General features: G+C 44.6%; 1 protein-coding gene across 1 annotated transcript in view; it reads right to left on the bottom strand.

Moving 5' to 3' along the window:
- Window positions 1-1488: 1488 nt before the first annotated feature.
- Window positions 1489-18662, bottom strand: part of crb2a (crumbs cell polarity complex component 2a) — a gene marked incomplete at both ends in the record, with an annotated part of 21758 nt that continues 4584 nt past the window's right edge. Inside the window, 12 exons of the mRNA XM_083642440.1 lie at window positions 1489-1710; window positions 2453-2579; window positions 2967-3083; window positions 3249-4119; window positions 5432-5597; window positions 6784-7364; window positions 8132-9079; window positions 9362-9475; window positions 9704-9874; window positions 10442-10581; window positions 11627-11822; window positions 13950-14642. Of these exons, the coding sequence (XP_083498566.1) occupies window positions 1489-1710; window positions 2453-2579; window positions 2967-3083; window positions 3249-4119; window positions 5432-5597; window positions 6784-7364; window positions 8132-9079; window positions 9362-9475; window positions 9704-9874; window positions 10442-10581; window positions 11627-11822; window positions 13950-14642 (4346 nt within the window). The remainder of the gene's footprint in view (window positions 1711-2452; window positions 2580-2966; window positions 3084-3248; window positions 4120-5431; window positions 5598-6783; window positions 7365-8131; window positions 9080-9361; window positions 9476-9703; window positions 9875-10441; window positions 10582-11626; window positions 11823-13949; window positions 14643-18662) is intronic.

Genomic DNA, 18662 nt, shown 5'->3' with positions numbered 1-18662 from the left:
AGTGTGTTAAAAACACACACACACACACACACACACACACACAAAATTTGATGTGAATTGAAGAGCCGTATAAGAACGAGAATGCGGCACGAGAGCCTCAGGTTGGCCACCCCTGATCTAATTATTTCAGATTTTTCTGTATTAGCTTTCAATATGGGTTTTTGAAGGCCAATACAAATATACCAATAACATATTTTCTGGCAATGTTCAATATCTGTGCATTAGTACATTATATGCATAATGATATGTACACATAATATACACGTTTATATGTGCATTGTGGTTGAATTGTGTCAAGATGATCTAGAAGCCAAATCACAAAGCAAACCTGACCAATCCGGTTTTAAATTAACCTGGCGCTGCCAGATGGTTTGTTTCCACATAGCCATCGGGGAACAAGTCGCTCGAGAAACCATTTCAAAGGACAGGCACTTTCAAAAAATACCTGGCAGCTGATTGGATAAAACATCTGTCTATCACATCTGTCATAGACTCGCTCTCGCTGGCGTCACACCAAATCCCGCCCATAGGACGCTGATTGGTGCGAACCGCTGGTGGTTCCGATTCAAACCAATGGATTGGAGCGTGGCAAGATGGATTTGCCGTGTCATCATCGTGATCTCATGAATCCTACTGCCTCACAAGGTTACTATAATCCTCCCAGAAATGGATTGTCCAATCAAGATGTAAACAACTTCAATCAAGGTTCGTTTTAAATATCCTATGGAACAAAATGTAGTCTGTGAACAAAATCAGATTTCTGTGCATCTCAATCTGTCTGTCTTTAGACTGTCAATTACTTTCTGGGATGCAAACTCAACTGCTGTTTCCTTGGGCAATACAGCACCTACACATGCTCAGCCCAAACGCTTAATCTGCGTACAAATAACACCACTTTCCACCCTCAAATACCGTGCTGTGAATACACCAAATGTCCAAATTGCATGCAGTGAATATGCTAGCGACCACCATGGCAGTCCCGGTCTCATTCATACACGGAGCGAATCAACTTCAAGTAAAATTAGAATTTTGCCTATTAAATGCACACATTTTTAAAGTCGAAAACCATGTATTTGTACGCAATGGGAGTGGTGACCATGTGACATGCTTAACACATCTTGGCTCTACTACAGCACAGCAGCACTGGGCCAGGACCTCATCCCCACCAGGAGGGGTCAGTGTCCTACAACCAATGTCTTTCACCTAGCCCCGCCCCCACCACCCCACCCCACCCCACCCCACAGTCAGATCTGTAGAGAGTCACAGTGAGTCTTGTGCGCTTCCCCGCAGTGCACAGATATATCAGTAGGTATCAAACCCTTCATGGTCACAGTGTTTTAAGCCCATGGCACACCAATCAAACATTACAAACAAGGATATGAACATGTGGAATCTGATCAAACATCTCCAAACAAGGAAAGACAGCCATGGCACACCAAACAAACATCTGTGTTTGTTGTAGAATGTTTGATCGGTGTGCCATGGGCTTTAGATGAGCCGTTCCTCTGGAGGCACCTTCAGCATGCTGTCCATCTCCAGGCGAGCCCCAGCCAGCTCCTGTGAGCTGGGGCTGTAGGCTCCCTCCGACTGCCGCTTCTTCCTGGCTGTGAGGACCATGAAGGTCAAGCCCATGACCACCAGCAGCACACAGAAGCAGGCCAGCGGGATGGCCACCACGAGCCAGGGAACTCGCTCTCTCTGGGCCTGTTTCTGCAAGAGGCAAAAAGGGCGATGGAGGAGATTGTTTGTCACTGATGTACACATAAAAAAATGTACTTACATTAAATGCATCGCCCGTCAAAAGTTTGGGGACACCTCATTGAATGTACCATGTTTTTCATTCTCTTAAAGCAATTTTGAGCTAAAGTCTTCTGCTTTATGCTTGAAATTAGTGACTTGACTTAGACAAATATAAATAGCGAAGTTGATCCTATGTATGAATTTCTTTCCGAAGCCTTTGTCTTTTCATCAAGGGTGGCAACTTTAACATGTTTGTTTGTTTGTTTGTCATCAGTGATATCATGTCTGATGATGTCATCTTTGATGTCACAAGGGGGTACACTACAAACAGAAACAAGGAGGCATTGTGATGTCACTGATGATGTCATAAGACTGATGATGTCATTAGTGATGTCATAAGCGGTCACACACACACACCCACGCACGCATGTAAACTTAATGGCAATATCCTTTTGTGAGCAACACACACAAACACACCCACGTGTGCCAATAGGGCAGGCGAGGCGACGCAGCAGCCAAGCTGTGGGCGAGGCCGCGCAGCGACCGAGCTGCGTATGTGAGCTGCAGGGCGGGTGAGGCCGCAAATCGGCCGAGCTAGCGGTTAGGAATCGAGGCGCGTAGCACGCGAGGTGCCTAGTAGTATATCATTAATAATATATAATAACCATACTATGATCCTGCACTGAACATGTTTAAAGATTAAAGGACGTACATGTGTGTCACAGATTGGGCCACTGTAGCCAGGTGGGCATGCACACAGGAACCTGTTGAAACGATCCTCACAGGAACCGCCATTTCGACAGGGATTAGATTCACACTCGTCTATTTCCATCTCACACCTTAAACAGAGCAAAGGCACAGAAGTCAGATGTTAAAAATATATCACACTTAGGAAAGTATTGCTGCTCTACAACACGAGATTTGGCCAGATAAAATGAAGAGAAATCGGACATTACACCCCAATTCACATTAAACTTGCAATAAGCGATATCAGACCTTACAACCAACCCTGAAACTGTGTGCTATGTGGAGGCTGGTAACCAGCCACACTTCTCCATAGGTACGCTTAGCTTAGCCATTAGCCACATGTACAGCGTTGCCTCTCGGTAACAACAGGTGAATTCATAACCAAAATCATCATAATCATTCTTAATCTTCTGTAATTTTTTAAAAAGTCATAAAAGGTCATGTAAAGCAAAACATTTTTTTTGAAAGGATAACTTCACCTGTTGCCTCCAAAACCTGGCATGCAAGTGCAGTTGGCTCCCCACAGCCCCTCGTTGCAGATGCCCTCATTTGCACACTGAACATCTTTACCGCACTGGATCGGGGGATAGTCCCACCTGTTGAAGAAAGGTATTAAACCATACTTGAATACTGACTCCAAGAATTCTTCTCATCTCTCATAAAGGTAAGCCATTTCAAGTATGTGTACTATACACTATAAATTGATTGATTGATTGGTTGTTCACATCGGTAAAAACAGATGTACGAGTGTTTGTACTCACTGGCAGAGTGGGCCACTATACTCATTAGGGCATATGCAGGTGTACATGTTGGGTCCATCCTCACATGTGGCCCCATGTTCACAAGCATGATGCTTACACTCGTCCAGATTCTCTTCGCAGTGTGTGCCGGCATATCCAGGGTGGCAACGGCACTCAAAGCCAGCCAAGTAGTCTTTACAGCGTCCATGAATACAAGGCCCAGATGCACAATCATCTGTGTCCATCTCGCATTGTTCTCCCTCCCAACCAGAGTCACAGACGCAGCCGAATTTATTGAAGAGATCCTCGCATGTCGCTCCATTGAGACAGGGATTCGAATCACAAACAGGGGCGCCGGAACAGCCCATATCGATCTTCCCTTTTCCAACTTTATGGAACTGAGAGAGCTGTGGGGCCTTATGGCTGTCCACGAAGGGAAGGTAGACCCCTCCGACTCTTACCACACCTAAGCAACCCGTGAAACTTTCTGCGATAGCCAACACAGCCCCCTTCTCATTGAGAAAGTGAAGGTTTCCGGTGACTTCTGGCGCGCTGCTAGCATCTGTGATCCCGTCGACAGTGATGATCCAATGAGAGGCCTCGCTGTCTTTCTCAGCCATGGAGACCATCACGCGATGCCACTTCCCGTCGGCGACTCGGCGCACTCCGCTGAAGGCCAACGTTTCGAGGCTGTTGCCGACGTGGATCTGCACGCGGACCGAAGAGTCTAGCAGCCCCACCGTCAGCAGATCGGAGCCGTGGGCGGCACGCAGTAGCAGCACATTCTCCGAGCGAGTCCGCAGCTCGATGTAAATGGTCCTCACCGGTCCGGCCAGGGTGCCTCCGGCGCTGTACCGCACAGGCTTGTTCTCAAAAGTGCCATTGTAAACGCCTAAAGGTGAACAGGTGGAGACATCTTATCTTATGCATTGTTTTTATAATGTGTGATTGACTTCTTCTAAGTTGACTATGACTAATGGTGATAGTCATTTACTTGCTCAGCTTTTGCTTTTGAAAACAGGATTGAAAAGTCCTATTGTGAACAAGAATCAATAAAAACTGTGTAAACATGTTTGAAGATGGTGATGATGAAGTTGATTTTCAAAAAGATCCCCCCCCATGTTAAAGCCCCCATCAGTTTTTCTACCTATACTATACACCACCACCACACCAGGAGATATACGCCCAGAAAAACTGTGCAAATTACACCAGAAACAGTATCCCTCTGTAGCTTAGCTGCAAGGAATAGTCGCATTAATAATGCGATATTATTGAGATATCAACAACCGGCCAATGGATTTCAAAGCTGATGGGGTTATTATTGGAAAGAGCATGACTCGAAACGAGCTAATGTTTCGGTCACTCAGGGGCGTTTTGAGTCCGATGTATGTGGTTACAGCCAGCAGGCAGCGGGCTTATCTACTGTAACATAGCTAAAAGTGAGCTAGCTAGGTAACATTCCCTCAGTCAGAATCAAATTGTCATAGAGAGGCAAAGTGACTGCCTACTTCCTGCTTCAGCACTGTACCAGAGATTTTCATCCGCCATTTATTTTCCCATACACATTTTGTAAAATGCGTATAAAAATAGTTTTACTGGTTCAAACCAAACAGTTCAGGTATATTTAGAAAGAGGAGAGACCACATAACATTTCTCTGTGACCAAAATGTAAAAAAAATTCGATGTTGTTTTTATAAGTTTTGGTCCGAGTTAAATGTTCTATGGTCTCTCCCGATTATAGCGTTAGCTGAACCGTTTGGTTTGACGAAGTAAAACTATTTCATAAGCATTTTACGAAATGTCTATGGGAAAATAAATGGCGGATGAAAATCTCTGGTACAGTGCTGAAGCAGGAAGTGACGTTCCACTTTGCCTCTCTATTACGACTGTACCACTGATTCATAGGCCTACGTCATCGTTCCATTTTAGCAACGAACTTAACTTTTTGAACTTGAGCACAAAATTAAGTTATTTGTCAAAAATATGTGGCAAACAGTGTGGCTAACCGGACATGACTCAGAAACATGAAATATCTTCAAAATGACAAAATACACTGGAAGGGGCCTTTAAGCTCTTCAGGCAGTGTACTTCAAACTCCACAGTCCAAGACAGAAGTAATGGCTAATAAGAATGAAATAGATTGACTATGTCAAAAGGCTAAACTTCCTCTAACCATAGTTATGAAATGATGCAAATGCTCTTACATTCATATCCATCGGGAAGGTCCACACAACGGCCGCCATTGACACAAGGATCACTGACACACCACACGCGTGTTTCACAGGACTTTCCGGTGTATTGCTCCAGACATGAACATGTGAAATCATTGAATGTGATGGTGCACTCTCCTCTATTTTGACATGGCTCCACCTTTAGATGAAGACAGTGAGATTTTGTAGAAGACACAAGCAAGTCAGAGAGGAAATCATCTTCAAAACATCTTTAAAGTTATAATCCATAAGATTTCACTTTTGTTCTCGAGTGACACCTATCAATGCAATGAGTGGTAATTGTTCGGCCATAGCAACCACACGTAATGCTAGCAGAGACCGGGAAAAAAAGTAGCTTTGTTATCCTACTTCACATAAGAGTTGTCAGGAACCTACAGTAACCTGCAGAGTGAGTCTATTGTGTTAACTCCGCCCACCCTGTGAACCTACAGAGTGAGTCTATTGTGTTAGCTCCGCCCACCCTGTGAACCTACAGTAACCTACAGAGTGAGTCTATTGTGTTAGCTCCGCCCACCCTGTGAACCTACAGTAACCTGCAGAGTGAGTCTATTGTGTTAGCTCCGCCCACCCTGTGAACCTACAGTAACCTACAGAGTGAGTCTATTGTGTTAGCTCCGCCCACCCTGTGAACCTACAGTAACCTGCAGAGTGAGTCTATTGTGTTAGCTCCGCCCACCCTGTGAACCTACAGAGTGAGTCTATTGTGTTAGCTCCGCCCACCCTGTGAACCTACAGAGTGAGTCTATTGTGTTAGCTCCACCCACCCTGTGAACCTACAGAGTGAGTCTATTGTGTTAGCTCCGCCCACCCTGTGAACCTACAGAGTGAGTCTATTGTGTTAGCTCCGCCCACCCTGTGAACCTACAGTAACCTACAGAGTGAGTCTATTGTGTTAGCTCCGCCCACCCTGTGAACCTACAGTAACCTGCAGAGTGAGTCTATTGTGTTAGCTCCGCCCACCCTGTGAACCTACAGTAACCTGCAGAGTGAGTCTAGTGTGTTAGCTCCGCCCACCCTGTGTCACCACAAGACACCCAGTTCATAAATGCTGCAATACTGAAAATGCAAAGGCTTCCATCAATGGGCCATAACAGATATTTATTTAGATGAAAATCTTTGAGATTATTATAACTTTAAAACAGTGAAACATATGATGGCAGCACATCCATTCGGGTACTTCCGGACCTTCCCTCTTAGCAATAGTGACAGAATAACAATCCCACCTTGACCAAATGAACCTCTGTTGGGGAGTAAGAAGTAAGAAATGTTAGCGAGAACTCATTATACGAGTAAGGAACAAAGAAGATGAAAGAAGTACTTCCCACCTTGCAAGTATCATCACTGACGCAGCCTCTCTCGATGTTCTCAGCATCACTTGGTAAATACAGCACCTCCTCATCTGAGCTGTTCCATGCATCCACATCCAGATGCATGGTATCCAAACGAAGGTCCTGCAGGCAACCTTTGAAAGGTCCCCCCCAAAACTCGGAGTCCCAGTTTCCTGGAAGGCCTCCTACATACGCCAAATCGCCGCTGTTAACCTCCACCTTAGGGATCTCTCCTATTCCATAGCGAAGACCTGCGTGCTCAAAGATCACCTGTCTATGTCGAACTTCCACTTGTATGAGTTGCTTCTCAGCAGTGCTCACAAAAACGGGAGCAGTCAAAGGAGCGCCATTGGGAAGGGAGCTGACAAACACCCTCCCCATCCCCAGGTACACTGAGAAGTAGACCTCTCCTTCTTCCTCTTCTTCTTCTGTGGGTCTCCTCAGCTGGAAGAGGAGACCGTCTGGCTTCAATGACCTCAGAAAGAAGGAAATGCTGAAGTTGCTCCCGTGGCTCCTGCCAACATCATAGGTGCTGAAGCTCACCATGTCTTCGTGGCTGTATGTCCATGAGGGGAATTCTATCAGGGCACAATTAGACATTTATTAATCACATTTGGAAAGTAGGCAAGTCACCAAAAAGAGAAGCAATAAGTAATATTGCAGTATTTTGCATGGTGTTGTATTATCTCTTCATCTAGACATTTCAGTTGGCTCTCTGTTCTAATAAACTAAGCCTTCTCCTCTCTACTGTGAAAATCTGACTTTTGGTCAGTTACAGGCTAATGCAGTGTAATTCAAGGGGGTGTTCTAATGTGTTCTAATGATGTTTTCTAATTCCTAATGGCCAGTAGGGTTGTACCGGTTTACAAAATTCACGGTTCGGTTTGATACGACACAGTGGTGTCAAACCAGTTCTGTATGTTTTCGATACAGCAAAAAAGTAGAAATGCCGGAGATTATTTTATTATTTTATTTTACTTATTTATTTTATTATTTTCACAGTCTAGTTATTTATATTTCAATTTACGAGTGTTTTTTTTAACACCTTTTGTCTTTTTCGTCTCAGTTTTAGTTTACCATGACATCCTTGTAGAAGACTTGCACCGATCAGCAGCGAAACATTCATTCATTTTGCAATACGTATTGAACCTAAAGCTTTGTACCTAAACGGTTTGGTACAAATAGGTGTATTGTTACACCCCTAATTGCCAGCAATGAAGAGTGAGGGTGTTTCCTTGCAATGAATAGTGCAACCACAGAATATTACATGGGTACAGGACTCGTTTCAGAGGATTTATCAAAACATGTTTTAAAGAATGACTTGTTTGATGGTGATATTGCTTACCCTCAGAGCAGCTCTCACTATGGAAGGGACGATAGCAGTCACAGCGGTGACTGGTCCACAGGTCCACGCAGTGTCCGTTTCCAGAGCAGGGATCAGGCTCGCACCACTCGGTCTTGTTACAGCCCAGCTCATAGCGTAGGTCTCCTGGAAGTGCCTGGGGCAGGATAGGCTTAGAGTCAATCATCAGGTCTTCCATGCATCCGATGAACCCTGCACTGCTTAGAGTGTGATCCAGAAGCTCCTCTGGTGCTCCACCCACATAGATTTGAGTGAAAGCCTCAGAGGGGTGGAAAAGTGGTCCATCTGGACCACTATCTACAACTCTGCATCCTTCGCGGTCACAGCCAGGGCCTTTCAGGATCAGAACCAGGCCCTCTTGGGCCACAAACACATGAGCATCCCGCCAGTCTCCGTCACTAACCGACCCGGCGAAGGTCACATCTAGTTCAGACTCCTCAGAAAAGGCTTTTGCATGAAGACCGCCACTCACAATCTCCAACAAGAGGTGGTTGTCCGCATCGCCTCTGTAGAAGAGCAGCATATTGTGCATAGTTGTCCGGAAGCGTAGCTGCACCCCGGGCCCGTGGTGAGCATGGTGCACAGTTTCCCTTCGTCTCCTCTCTTCTAGAAGAATATGAATGAACCCTGGGCTCGAGAAGGAGAAGGTTGTTTGCGTGGAACATTGTTCATCGTAGAAGCCGTGAGGGCATAAGCAAGTGTGGCCGTGTTCTTCACCCTTCAGCCATGGGTGGCAGGTGGCTGCGTTCTGGCACGTGTGGTCCACACAGCCAGAGAGTTTCACCTCACAGTTATTTCCTCCCCAAGGAAGATCGCCGGACTCAGCTTCAGGACAATGGCAGCTGTAGGAAGCCACACCGTCTTCGCACCAGCCTCCATTGTGACAGGGCTGGCTCTCACATTCATCAATGTTCACCTCGCAAATGTCACCTGGGAGGAGAGGACATCATCATTAGATATGGTGGTGGCTGACCACTAGAGGGCATCGGAGCACCACCCCAACCTTTCCATTTGCCTCCATGCTCCAACTAGGTACAAATAAGGTTTGTACCGTGTGTGTCAAGACATACAGCAGATTTTCAGATTGTACATGTCGCAGAGTATTCTAGCCTGGTCCCTCACAAGAATGGAATGTTTGCATGTTATGTTTCGGCAAACCACGTTGAATATCAACGACTGTGAACCAACAATGATGAGATTAATTAGTCTTACCTATAAATCCAGCAGCGCATGTACAGGTGTAGCCATTGATTTGATCGTCACAAGTGCCACTATTCTGGCAGGGTTCCGACTCACACTCATCAATGTTGACAGAGCAGTTCTCTCCTATAATGTCACAGAAAAAAGACATGCCTTAATATAACCTATTGATACCTGATGCAGCATTTGTGTGTGTATCCCTTTAAGACCGCGAACCGCGTTAACGCGGTTCGCGGTCTTAAAGGGATACGCACACAAATGAGGGATATACACGCAAATGCTGCATCTAGGTATCAATGGGTTAAAATGTTAATGCGAACCGATACTGTAGTTGATTCTTCTTATTTCACTGACCTGCAAATCCAGGCTGACATTGGCAAATATATCCAGCAGCATCACCAAAACTAAGCTTCCACTCCATCTCCCAGTGAGAGGGGTCCGAACGCTCGAAACACTCTCCGTCATTTTCACAAGGCTGCTCGGCACACTCATCAATGTCAATTTCACAGTTCTGTCCTTCATAACCTAGAGGGGGAAAATCTGTAAATACTCCTTGTCTTATATTAACCCCCCCCCCCCCCCCTTTTTTATTATTATAATTTTTTTTTTTTACTCGAGTCTAATTGTTGCCCAAAGAAATGGCCAACAATCTGGTAAGGATGCCACCTGGGTGCCTCCCTAGGGAGGTGTTCCACCACGTCCAGCTGGGAGGAGACCACGGGGCAGACCGAGGGCTAGGTGGAGAGTTGTCTCCACGCTGGCCTGGGAACGCCTCGGGATTGCCCAGTCAGAGTTGGCTAATGGGAAATGGGAAAGGGAAGTTTGGGGTCCCCTGCTGGAAATGCTACCCCCGCGACCCCGATCCCGGATAAGTGGCTGAAGATGGATGGATGAATTAATTATCTTTGTGGTTACTATTTGTAACGTTTTTGCTTGATTCTAGAGAGAGAGAGAGAGGGGGGGTGACATGCAAAAAGGGTCCCAGGCCAAATTCAAATCCACAATGACATGATATGCTTCCTACATTTTAACCAATCAAGCCACCAGGAATCATTCAAGTTCCTTTTGTATGTAGCCATAAATATACCATACCTGGCCAGCAGGAGCAGCTGTAGCCGTTGACTCCCTCTAGACAGGTGGAGCCATGTTTACAGGGATCAGATGCACATTCAGGAATGTCCTCTTCGCAGTGGTCACCCATGAATCCTGTATCAGCACAGTCACATTCATAGCTGCAGGAGACAAGTAAGTTATGGTATGGCGGGATGTAAAGATTCAGACAAGGACAACAATTTAAATTGCTCAAAGGTCTAACAGGATTGCCATTGTTTCTGTTTCAATTGCTACACAGATTGTTTTGTTAGGAAACTTGAACAACTTGCTTCCTCTCTTCCAAAGACCCCTGTCAGTTAACCTCTTCCACTCCACCCCTCCCTACAAATGTTTGTTTCTTTTTTAGGGGGGCAGGCTTTTTTTAGGGTGAGAGATATCAGGTCAACCCTATCACGACTGTGTTGTCGCTGCGTTCCTACACAGTCCCTTATATACAGTGTTGGGCAAGTTACTTTCAAAATGTAATATACTACATATTACTAGTTACTTTCATTTGAAAGTAATAAGTTACTTTACAATATTACTATCTGTGTATAGTAACTCGTTACTTATTACACTACTTTTGGCATTACTTTAACCAAAACAACAGCAGAATGACATCGCTGCCCCAGAACCATCCCGAAAAATAATGTCAACCGCCTTGAAGTCAGTGTAAACAATCCAAAATTCTAAATGTTATTATTTTCCTTTGTTATTGTCATCTGTAGTGGTTATTTGCATAAAAACAGACCGATTGATTAGGAAATTATTGTATCTTCATTTAAATATGTGCTTTGATTTAAAAAAATGTTTAACTCAATTTGTAACTTGAGTTACTTGACAAAGTAACTGGTATAATATTACTGAAATCCTATAAGTAATAAGTTATATTACTGAGTTACTGCTAAAAGTAATATTACATGTAATATGTTACTTTTGTAATGAGTTACCCCAACACTGCTTATATACGACCATTAGAAAAGCTCACAATTAGGCTCAAGCCTGCAGTCGGCCAAACAATGCTTGTCTTACAAGTGTCATAGTCACAGATACATTTCAAAGGCACTCACTGTTGCACAAGGGTCTTGAGAAGTTGGGTTTGAATTCTCGCACTTAGCTCTCGGACTTAGAGCGATGTGTATTTCCCAGGAGTGGGTTACACAATAAACATAGGCTTTGCCATACCTGTTTACCATGTCACGACAGACCGCTCCGTTTAGGCAAGGCTCGCTGGCACACTCATCCACGTCCACCTCACAGTCCGCACCGTCGAACCCCGGCGTGCAGTCACAGGAGTACACGGCGATCAGATCGTGGCAGGTGGCGCCGTTGCGGCAAGGATTGGACTCGCACTCGTCTACCTCAATTTCACAGTTCACTCCTGTTAGACGTGGAGAGGATGGGGAGGGAATGAGAAAGTAATGGGAGAGAGATATGAATATATAAATATGATACATGAATGCTGCTGCTGCTGAGTCAATGTATGTGGTTAGAGTAGTATTGAGGCATTTCATATCCTCAATGTGTGATCAAAACACAAGGACAAGTTGTCTATTCTCCCAAATACACAACCAAAATTGTAGAAATGTTTCTTTGTTTTGTTTTGACTGTTTTCACATTTTAGAATAACAGTAAAGTCATCAAAACTACTGTCTGCAATAACACAAATGGAATTAAGCAGCCACCAAAAAGGGTGAAATAAGTCAAAAACTATCTTATTCAATCAACTTTTATTAGCAGACACATAGTCCATAGATGAGACGTACACAATTAAAAAAGAAAACACATAAGAGCACTAAAACAAAAACTATAGAAGGCAATCGTACCAGAATTTCCACATATGTGACTGGTATCTCGCAGTAGGCTACTTAGCCCAGGATCAGTGAGCATTTACATGACATTCTGAGACACATTCAGTCGACAGATGAATTTGTACATCAGATTTCTCGGGAGCGCCTATATACTTATATATATAAGCGCATATGCGCATATATATATATGCGCCTATATATATACATATATACATATATATATACCGGTATATATATATATATATATATATATATATATATATATATATATATATATATATATATATATATATATATATATATATATATATATATATATATATATATATATATATATGTATATATATATACACACACACACACACTGTAATCATGTCATTTCAGTAATCATGTCATTTCCGCCAATGGTCAATTTAGTTACTGTTTATTGAAGGATTTTCCTTGTTCTCAGACTAGTACAGTATTTAATGCAGTTACCAGAGGAACCTTTTGGTCAAAGAACAAAATCTCACACAGCATCTATCTACCCACCAACAACACTGAACTGCCCGACATCTCTCTTGGTGTTTCTCCTCTGTAACTGATGACTGCCTTTACTTGAGATTTTCAAAACAAACTGATAGGCCGACATAGGAATGCATCAGAGCTGATACAATGAAAGCTCCGTCGACACAGACCAGACTTACTGGAGAAAGAAAGGGCTGTAAGAAAAGCAACTCTGCACGGAGAGTTTATCTGACGGAGGCTGAGTCAGAGATAAGATGCCTCAAAACTTCCTACTGTGCACTTAAAATACTCCTCGTGCCCTGTTTATCAGGAACAAACAGAACACTTTGGAATGAGCAAAGCCTATAGCAATGGACAATAATGGTAGAAAAAGCTGTACAGTAGAATAACAAACCTTCTGTAACTGCCAGCAAGCAGAAGCTCCTTTGTGACTAATGCTGATTATTATGTCACCACTGTGGTGAATGATTTCACAGAAATTCATAAACAATGTCAACCGGGGGAAGGAAAACCACATCTGATTAAAAAGCTGACATTTAAAGAAAAATAAAAAATATTTTAATTTGACATAGTGCTCAGAAAATAAACAAGACAAAGAAAGTTAAGCAAATGATTTAGCCTAGCCTGCTACACAGGCACACCAATGTGTCTTAATCACTCTTATTGACCTTTACAGTCAGACAAAACCTACCATGTCTGGAGTGAGAAGTGGCTGGTTTCCATCAGAGACATATACATAGCTGGTCAATTTGCATCCTTTGATCTTCTGAAGAGGAAATTTGAGTTGCCCAACATGCATTGTTCAGGTACCTACAGGTCAGAGAGTATGTTCGATCCAAGATTCGTGACTTTAACGCACTCCCAAATGAAGGCGTTTTTTTCGATGTTTTGCTGAGACCTCCTCATTCTAAGCATCTCATTTCTAGATGTGTATGTCTGTTTGACCACTGCACGCACCATGGCCTCTACTGAGAGGATTAGAGAAGCGTGGCAGGGGGTACTTGGCATTGATTGATGTGGCCCTAATCTCTTTTACTTCCATAGCGAGGAAAAAACCAGGAGAACACAAGGACAACATGTAAAGGTCAAAGGTCCGGGATTCAAACATGCTCTTTATGTCCTGAATTCGTGTCAATTCAAATGCGTGTGTGTGTGTGTGTGTGTGGCAAACAAATGCCTTTTGGACATACCTTCAAACCCAAGCAGGCATTGGCACAGGTAGCGGTCCTTCTCGTTGATGCAGGTGGCGTTGTTCTCACAGGGCCGCGACGCGCACTCGTTGATGTCAATTTCGCAGTTGAAGCCCTGAAAGCCGGGAACACAGAAGCAGTGGAACTCTGCCACTCCGTCCAGACAGATCGCCCCGTTCTGACAAGGGTGCGACAAACACTCGTCCACGTCTTCCTCACAGGTCTCCCCGTCGAAGCCTGGGGCACACTGGCACTCAAAGCCCTCGGGCCGCAACACGCAACTCCCGTTGTTCTCGCACGGTTCGTCTATGCAGTCAGTCACGTGCGTTTGGCAGTTTCCTCCTCCGTACCCGGCGGGACATCGGCAAAAGTAGCCGTTCAGCCCGTCTATGCACTCGGAACGAGGCTCGCCGCAAGGGTTGCTCTTGCACTCGTCCACCTCCTCTGTACAGTTGTCGCCTGTTAGTCCGTCCGGGCAGACGCAGTGGTACTCTGCCGTGCCCGGGGTGCTAGTGCACTCTTCGCAGGGTGCAAAGACGCAGGCGTCGTAGAGCTGGTTGCAGGCTTTGCCCATGTAGCGCACCCCGTCTCTGGCACAGATGCAGGCGTAGTCGTCCATGGTGTCGACACAAGTCGCTCCATTCTGGCAGGGTGCAGACAGGCATTTGTCTGACGTGGCTGTGCAGAATATTCCTGAAAATGACAGGAATCTGTCATTATGTTGTTGTAAATTATTGTTCTTACTACAGTAGATAGCAGATATGCAGTATCTTGTTTAAGGCATTTCCTACAAATAACACAGACAATCCAAAGTAACATGCATCATGGCAAGAGGGCTGCGTTAGCATTAGCAATAATATAGTACCAATGCTTTGAAGAAACCCGACAGAGGCAATCAGTATAATATACTCTAACTAGAAGTGCACTCTGAGAGCAAGGCCAATACTCCAGTCTGCTATGCACGATCCGAACCTTAAGCCACCCACATCCCCCAAACCCACCCTACCCACACGCTACCCACCCCTCGAACCCTGACTCTCTCTGACCTTATCCATAGCTACGCCACTGTTCCCCTAGCCCCGCCCCCTTCCTCGACCCGAATCGGGTTCTTCCTTGGTCCATGCTGCACCGTTCTACCCAGTTTCATCAAAATCAGCTCAGTCGTTATTTCCGCAATCCTGCAAACAAATGCATTTGTTCCATACATTTGTCTGGATTACAACTTGTCTGTTTGCAAACATACTGTATGAAACCTACGAAAGGACAGCTGGCTCCTTTGTCTATCTCATTCAAATAAAACGGTAACCCTAACCCTAACCCTACCCTACCCTAATGTAAATGTACATCGAGGCAGGCCAACTGGCACTAGGTTGTCTCTCTTGTTAGCTGTGATGTTTGTTTTCTCAATTCATTTGCAGCCAGAGCAGACATGAATGCATTGTGCCATGTGCATACAGTGGCTGTCTGAGCGGGCCGGCAGGACTTTTCTCTACGTCACTTTGAATGGAACAGATCCATTGAAGGGGGATGGTGCTATTTTGTCAGGATTGACTATACATTCACTGTCTCCCTTTGCCGGCCGATGCTGTGAGCTCTGTGTGGAATCAGTCGACATTCCTCAAATTGGGCCAAACCCAACTCCCCATCTAAACTACCCAGCACCTCCCCCTGCCAGCCTCCCCACACTTTGATCACTGTTCTGTTTCCAAATTCTCATTGAAGCGGAAGATATTAACAATGAAGGGAGGGAGGGAGGGAGGGCAAAGCAGGGGGATTGAGTGAGAGGGAGAGGGAGAGAGCGAGAGAGGGGGAGGATATAAACAGGTAGCTGGTATCAGATAGGTCTCTTGGTAGTCGCACTTGTCGAATGTTCCAAAAGTTGCTCTTTGGGGCAGGGACGCTGGAACTCCTTTTAAGTAGGGGGTGCTGCAAAGAAGAGATTGAAGAGACAATTTTGACTTTTTTTTTAATGTTTTTTCAGCCATATTTCTATTTCTATTATATTTATTTGAGATCGGAATTTTGCAAAGTTGTATACAAGGTACAGACAAGCAGTTTTTTGCCATATTTAGAGGAATATCTCATTTTAAATTAACATTAGGATTATACTGTTGGGATGTCATTATTCAGCATTTTCTCCTTTTCTCACTCAATTTCATGTCACCACCTGCTCTCCCTTTTGATCATTTTACACTACAACAGACAGCAACACAGGGAGAAACACTGAACTTAATATTATTATAATATTTTATTCTCTTATTATTATAAGCCAAACATGAAAAATAACATATCCACCCTCTTTGCTTTGCTCATAGTCTTCAACTAACCCCTAAATATCGCAGTATAAAGCATATAAAACACATTTTAATCGATTTTTTTTTACGGTGCAATTCAAATACAAAACAGCAGAGGGGGCTGCAGCACCCTAAGCACCCCCACTTCCCGGCGTCCCTGCTTTGGGGACAGAGGAGAAAGCCATAATGAGGAGCCGATAACAAACTGAGGACAGTAGCATATCTGTGTTTTGCCTGCAGGGGGCAGATGGCCCTAAACGTAATCTCTTAACACCGCCGTGTTTTGCTGCCATCATTACCTCACACGGGAGGTCAGAGTGGTGAGACGAGACACCGCAGGGACGCTGCTTGACCCTGCACGATTCTCCACCTACTGACCTAAATAGATCATCACTTCACGCCTTTGAACTCGACACATTCACCCAAAAGACAGAGGCCATGTAGTGTTCCCAGTAGGGAGAACATGTGGGTCAGGGGAATGTTAAAGGGATAGTTTGTATTTTTTGATATTGGGTTGTCTGCTGAGTGTGAACAGGGTCACGAGCAAAAATGTAAAAAACACCGGGGGGTGCCTCCATAATGCTCACCTGGCATAATACAAGTCTCCAGAAGCCCTGAGATGCAAGGTTGACTTGAAAAGACATCATTTGCGCCCTGTTTTTAGCAGAAATCTGCACTGTAGCATGCTGCTCGAAGAAGTAGAAGAAGTGGCGAGCACCACTTCTTGGATCACCTCCAAACTATCCATTTTAAGAGCTCCTCAAGGAGCATTGGAATGGTCATGAACCCATTTAGAAACTTAGGATTTAGACGTAGGATTTCCAAACTGTGAAACAATCTGGACACAACTAACTCATCCTAAGGTTAAAGGGACAGCTCAGCCTAAAAACGAAAATACATATTTACCCTCCCACCTGTAGTGCTATTTATCCATCTAGATCGTTCTGTGATAGTTGTCTGAATTTTGGAGATATCAGCCTAGAGATTTCTGCCTTCTCTCCAGTAGTACAATGCAACTGGATGTCACTTGGTTTGTGGCGTTCAAAGCGCAAAAGAATACATTGAAAAACTCAACAGCATTGTCCACCCACACCCTTTTGGGTTCAGAGTCGGGTTTGGCCTTCAAATGTTGCAGTCAGGCTTAGTTTCGGGCCAGGGCACCTCTAGTACCAAACACAGAGGCTTGGGCAAATTCCTAAGCTGCCTCAAGCAGAAAGTAAGTAGTTCAAGCACTATTTCAATAAGCATCACAAACAATTTAAAGGACACTTTATTGTCATCTGCTCTGTCAACGTATAGCTTACAAGTGCTACTGCTCAGGCTCCTATCCATTTGGACTAATATAAAGGCATAGAGGCAGATTGAACACCCATCCATGCACACCAGAGCATCAATACGCTGCAACATCGCTACTAATCATTCACTTGAAATGAGCCTGCCGAATACTGTATATCTGAGAATGAAAAAGAAGGAAAGAAACAATAAAAAATACAGCATCATCATCATCATCAGTAAATGGGAGCTAGGGCTCTGTCTGTCTGTCTGTCTGTTTGTTTGTCTGTCCCACTGATGACATCATCAGTGATGTCATAAACCCCCCTGATGACATCATCAGTGATGTCATAAATTCACTCACACACACACACACAAAGTCACGAGAGAGACTGAGGGAGAGAGAGGACAGGGGGAGAGAGAGAGAGGGGGAGAGGAGAGGAGAGGAGAGGAGAGGAGAGGAGAGGAGAGGAGAGGAGAGGAGAGGAGAGGAGAGGAGAGGGAGAGAGAGGAGGGAGAGACTGAGGGAGAGAGAGCGGCGGAGCTGCGAATGCGAGCTGCAGGACAGGCGAGCCCACGCAGCGGGCGACCCTAGGAATCGAGCGCGCGTAGCGCACGAGATGCCTATAGCACGTACAAATACACAAGAAGCCATTATGTTCATAACATAACACAGTACACAGCCAACACTTGTGCTTAGCGAAAAAAATTAGCACATGCAGGGAAGACTTTGCCTACATATCTCAATGAGAAAGATCGTTACAGCCCTTTCAGTTTCCACCTGACTGTATTACTGCAACTACAATAGTACTGAACACAAGGTATTAGGACAGCCGAACAGAGACACATGTATTGGAAAGATCATGGCCCAAAGGAAGTACCTTTAGTCATTAGTTCATAGCCAGTATTTCTGTCTACTTTTAGTGTTATAGTAGCTTTCAACTGAAGTCTGTGTCACGACAAGCATAAACATAATGGTGTGATAGACTTCAGATGGCTCAATAAGGTATTGACTGTTCAGTGGGGACAGTGATGTGTGTGTGTGTGTGTGTGTGTGTGTGTGTGTGTGTGTGTGTGTGTGTGTACACTACAACATCAGGCTTATAGGATTGACAAAGAAGCTGTTGGCTTCCTCACAAGTGTTCCA

The sequence above is a fragment of the Poromitra crassiceps genome (genome assembly GCF_964638095.1).
Source record: "Poromitra crassiceps genome assembly, chromosome: 8".
Classification (NCBI taxonomy): domain Eukaryota; kingdom Metazoa; phylum Chordata; class Actinopteri; order Beryciformes; family Melamphaidae; genus Poromitra; species Poromitra crassiceps.
The sequence above is the reverse complement of the archived record's forward strand: the minus strand, read 5'-3'. Positions and strand labels throughout refer to the sequence as shown.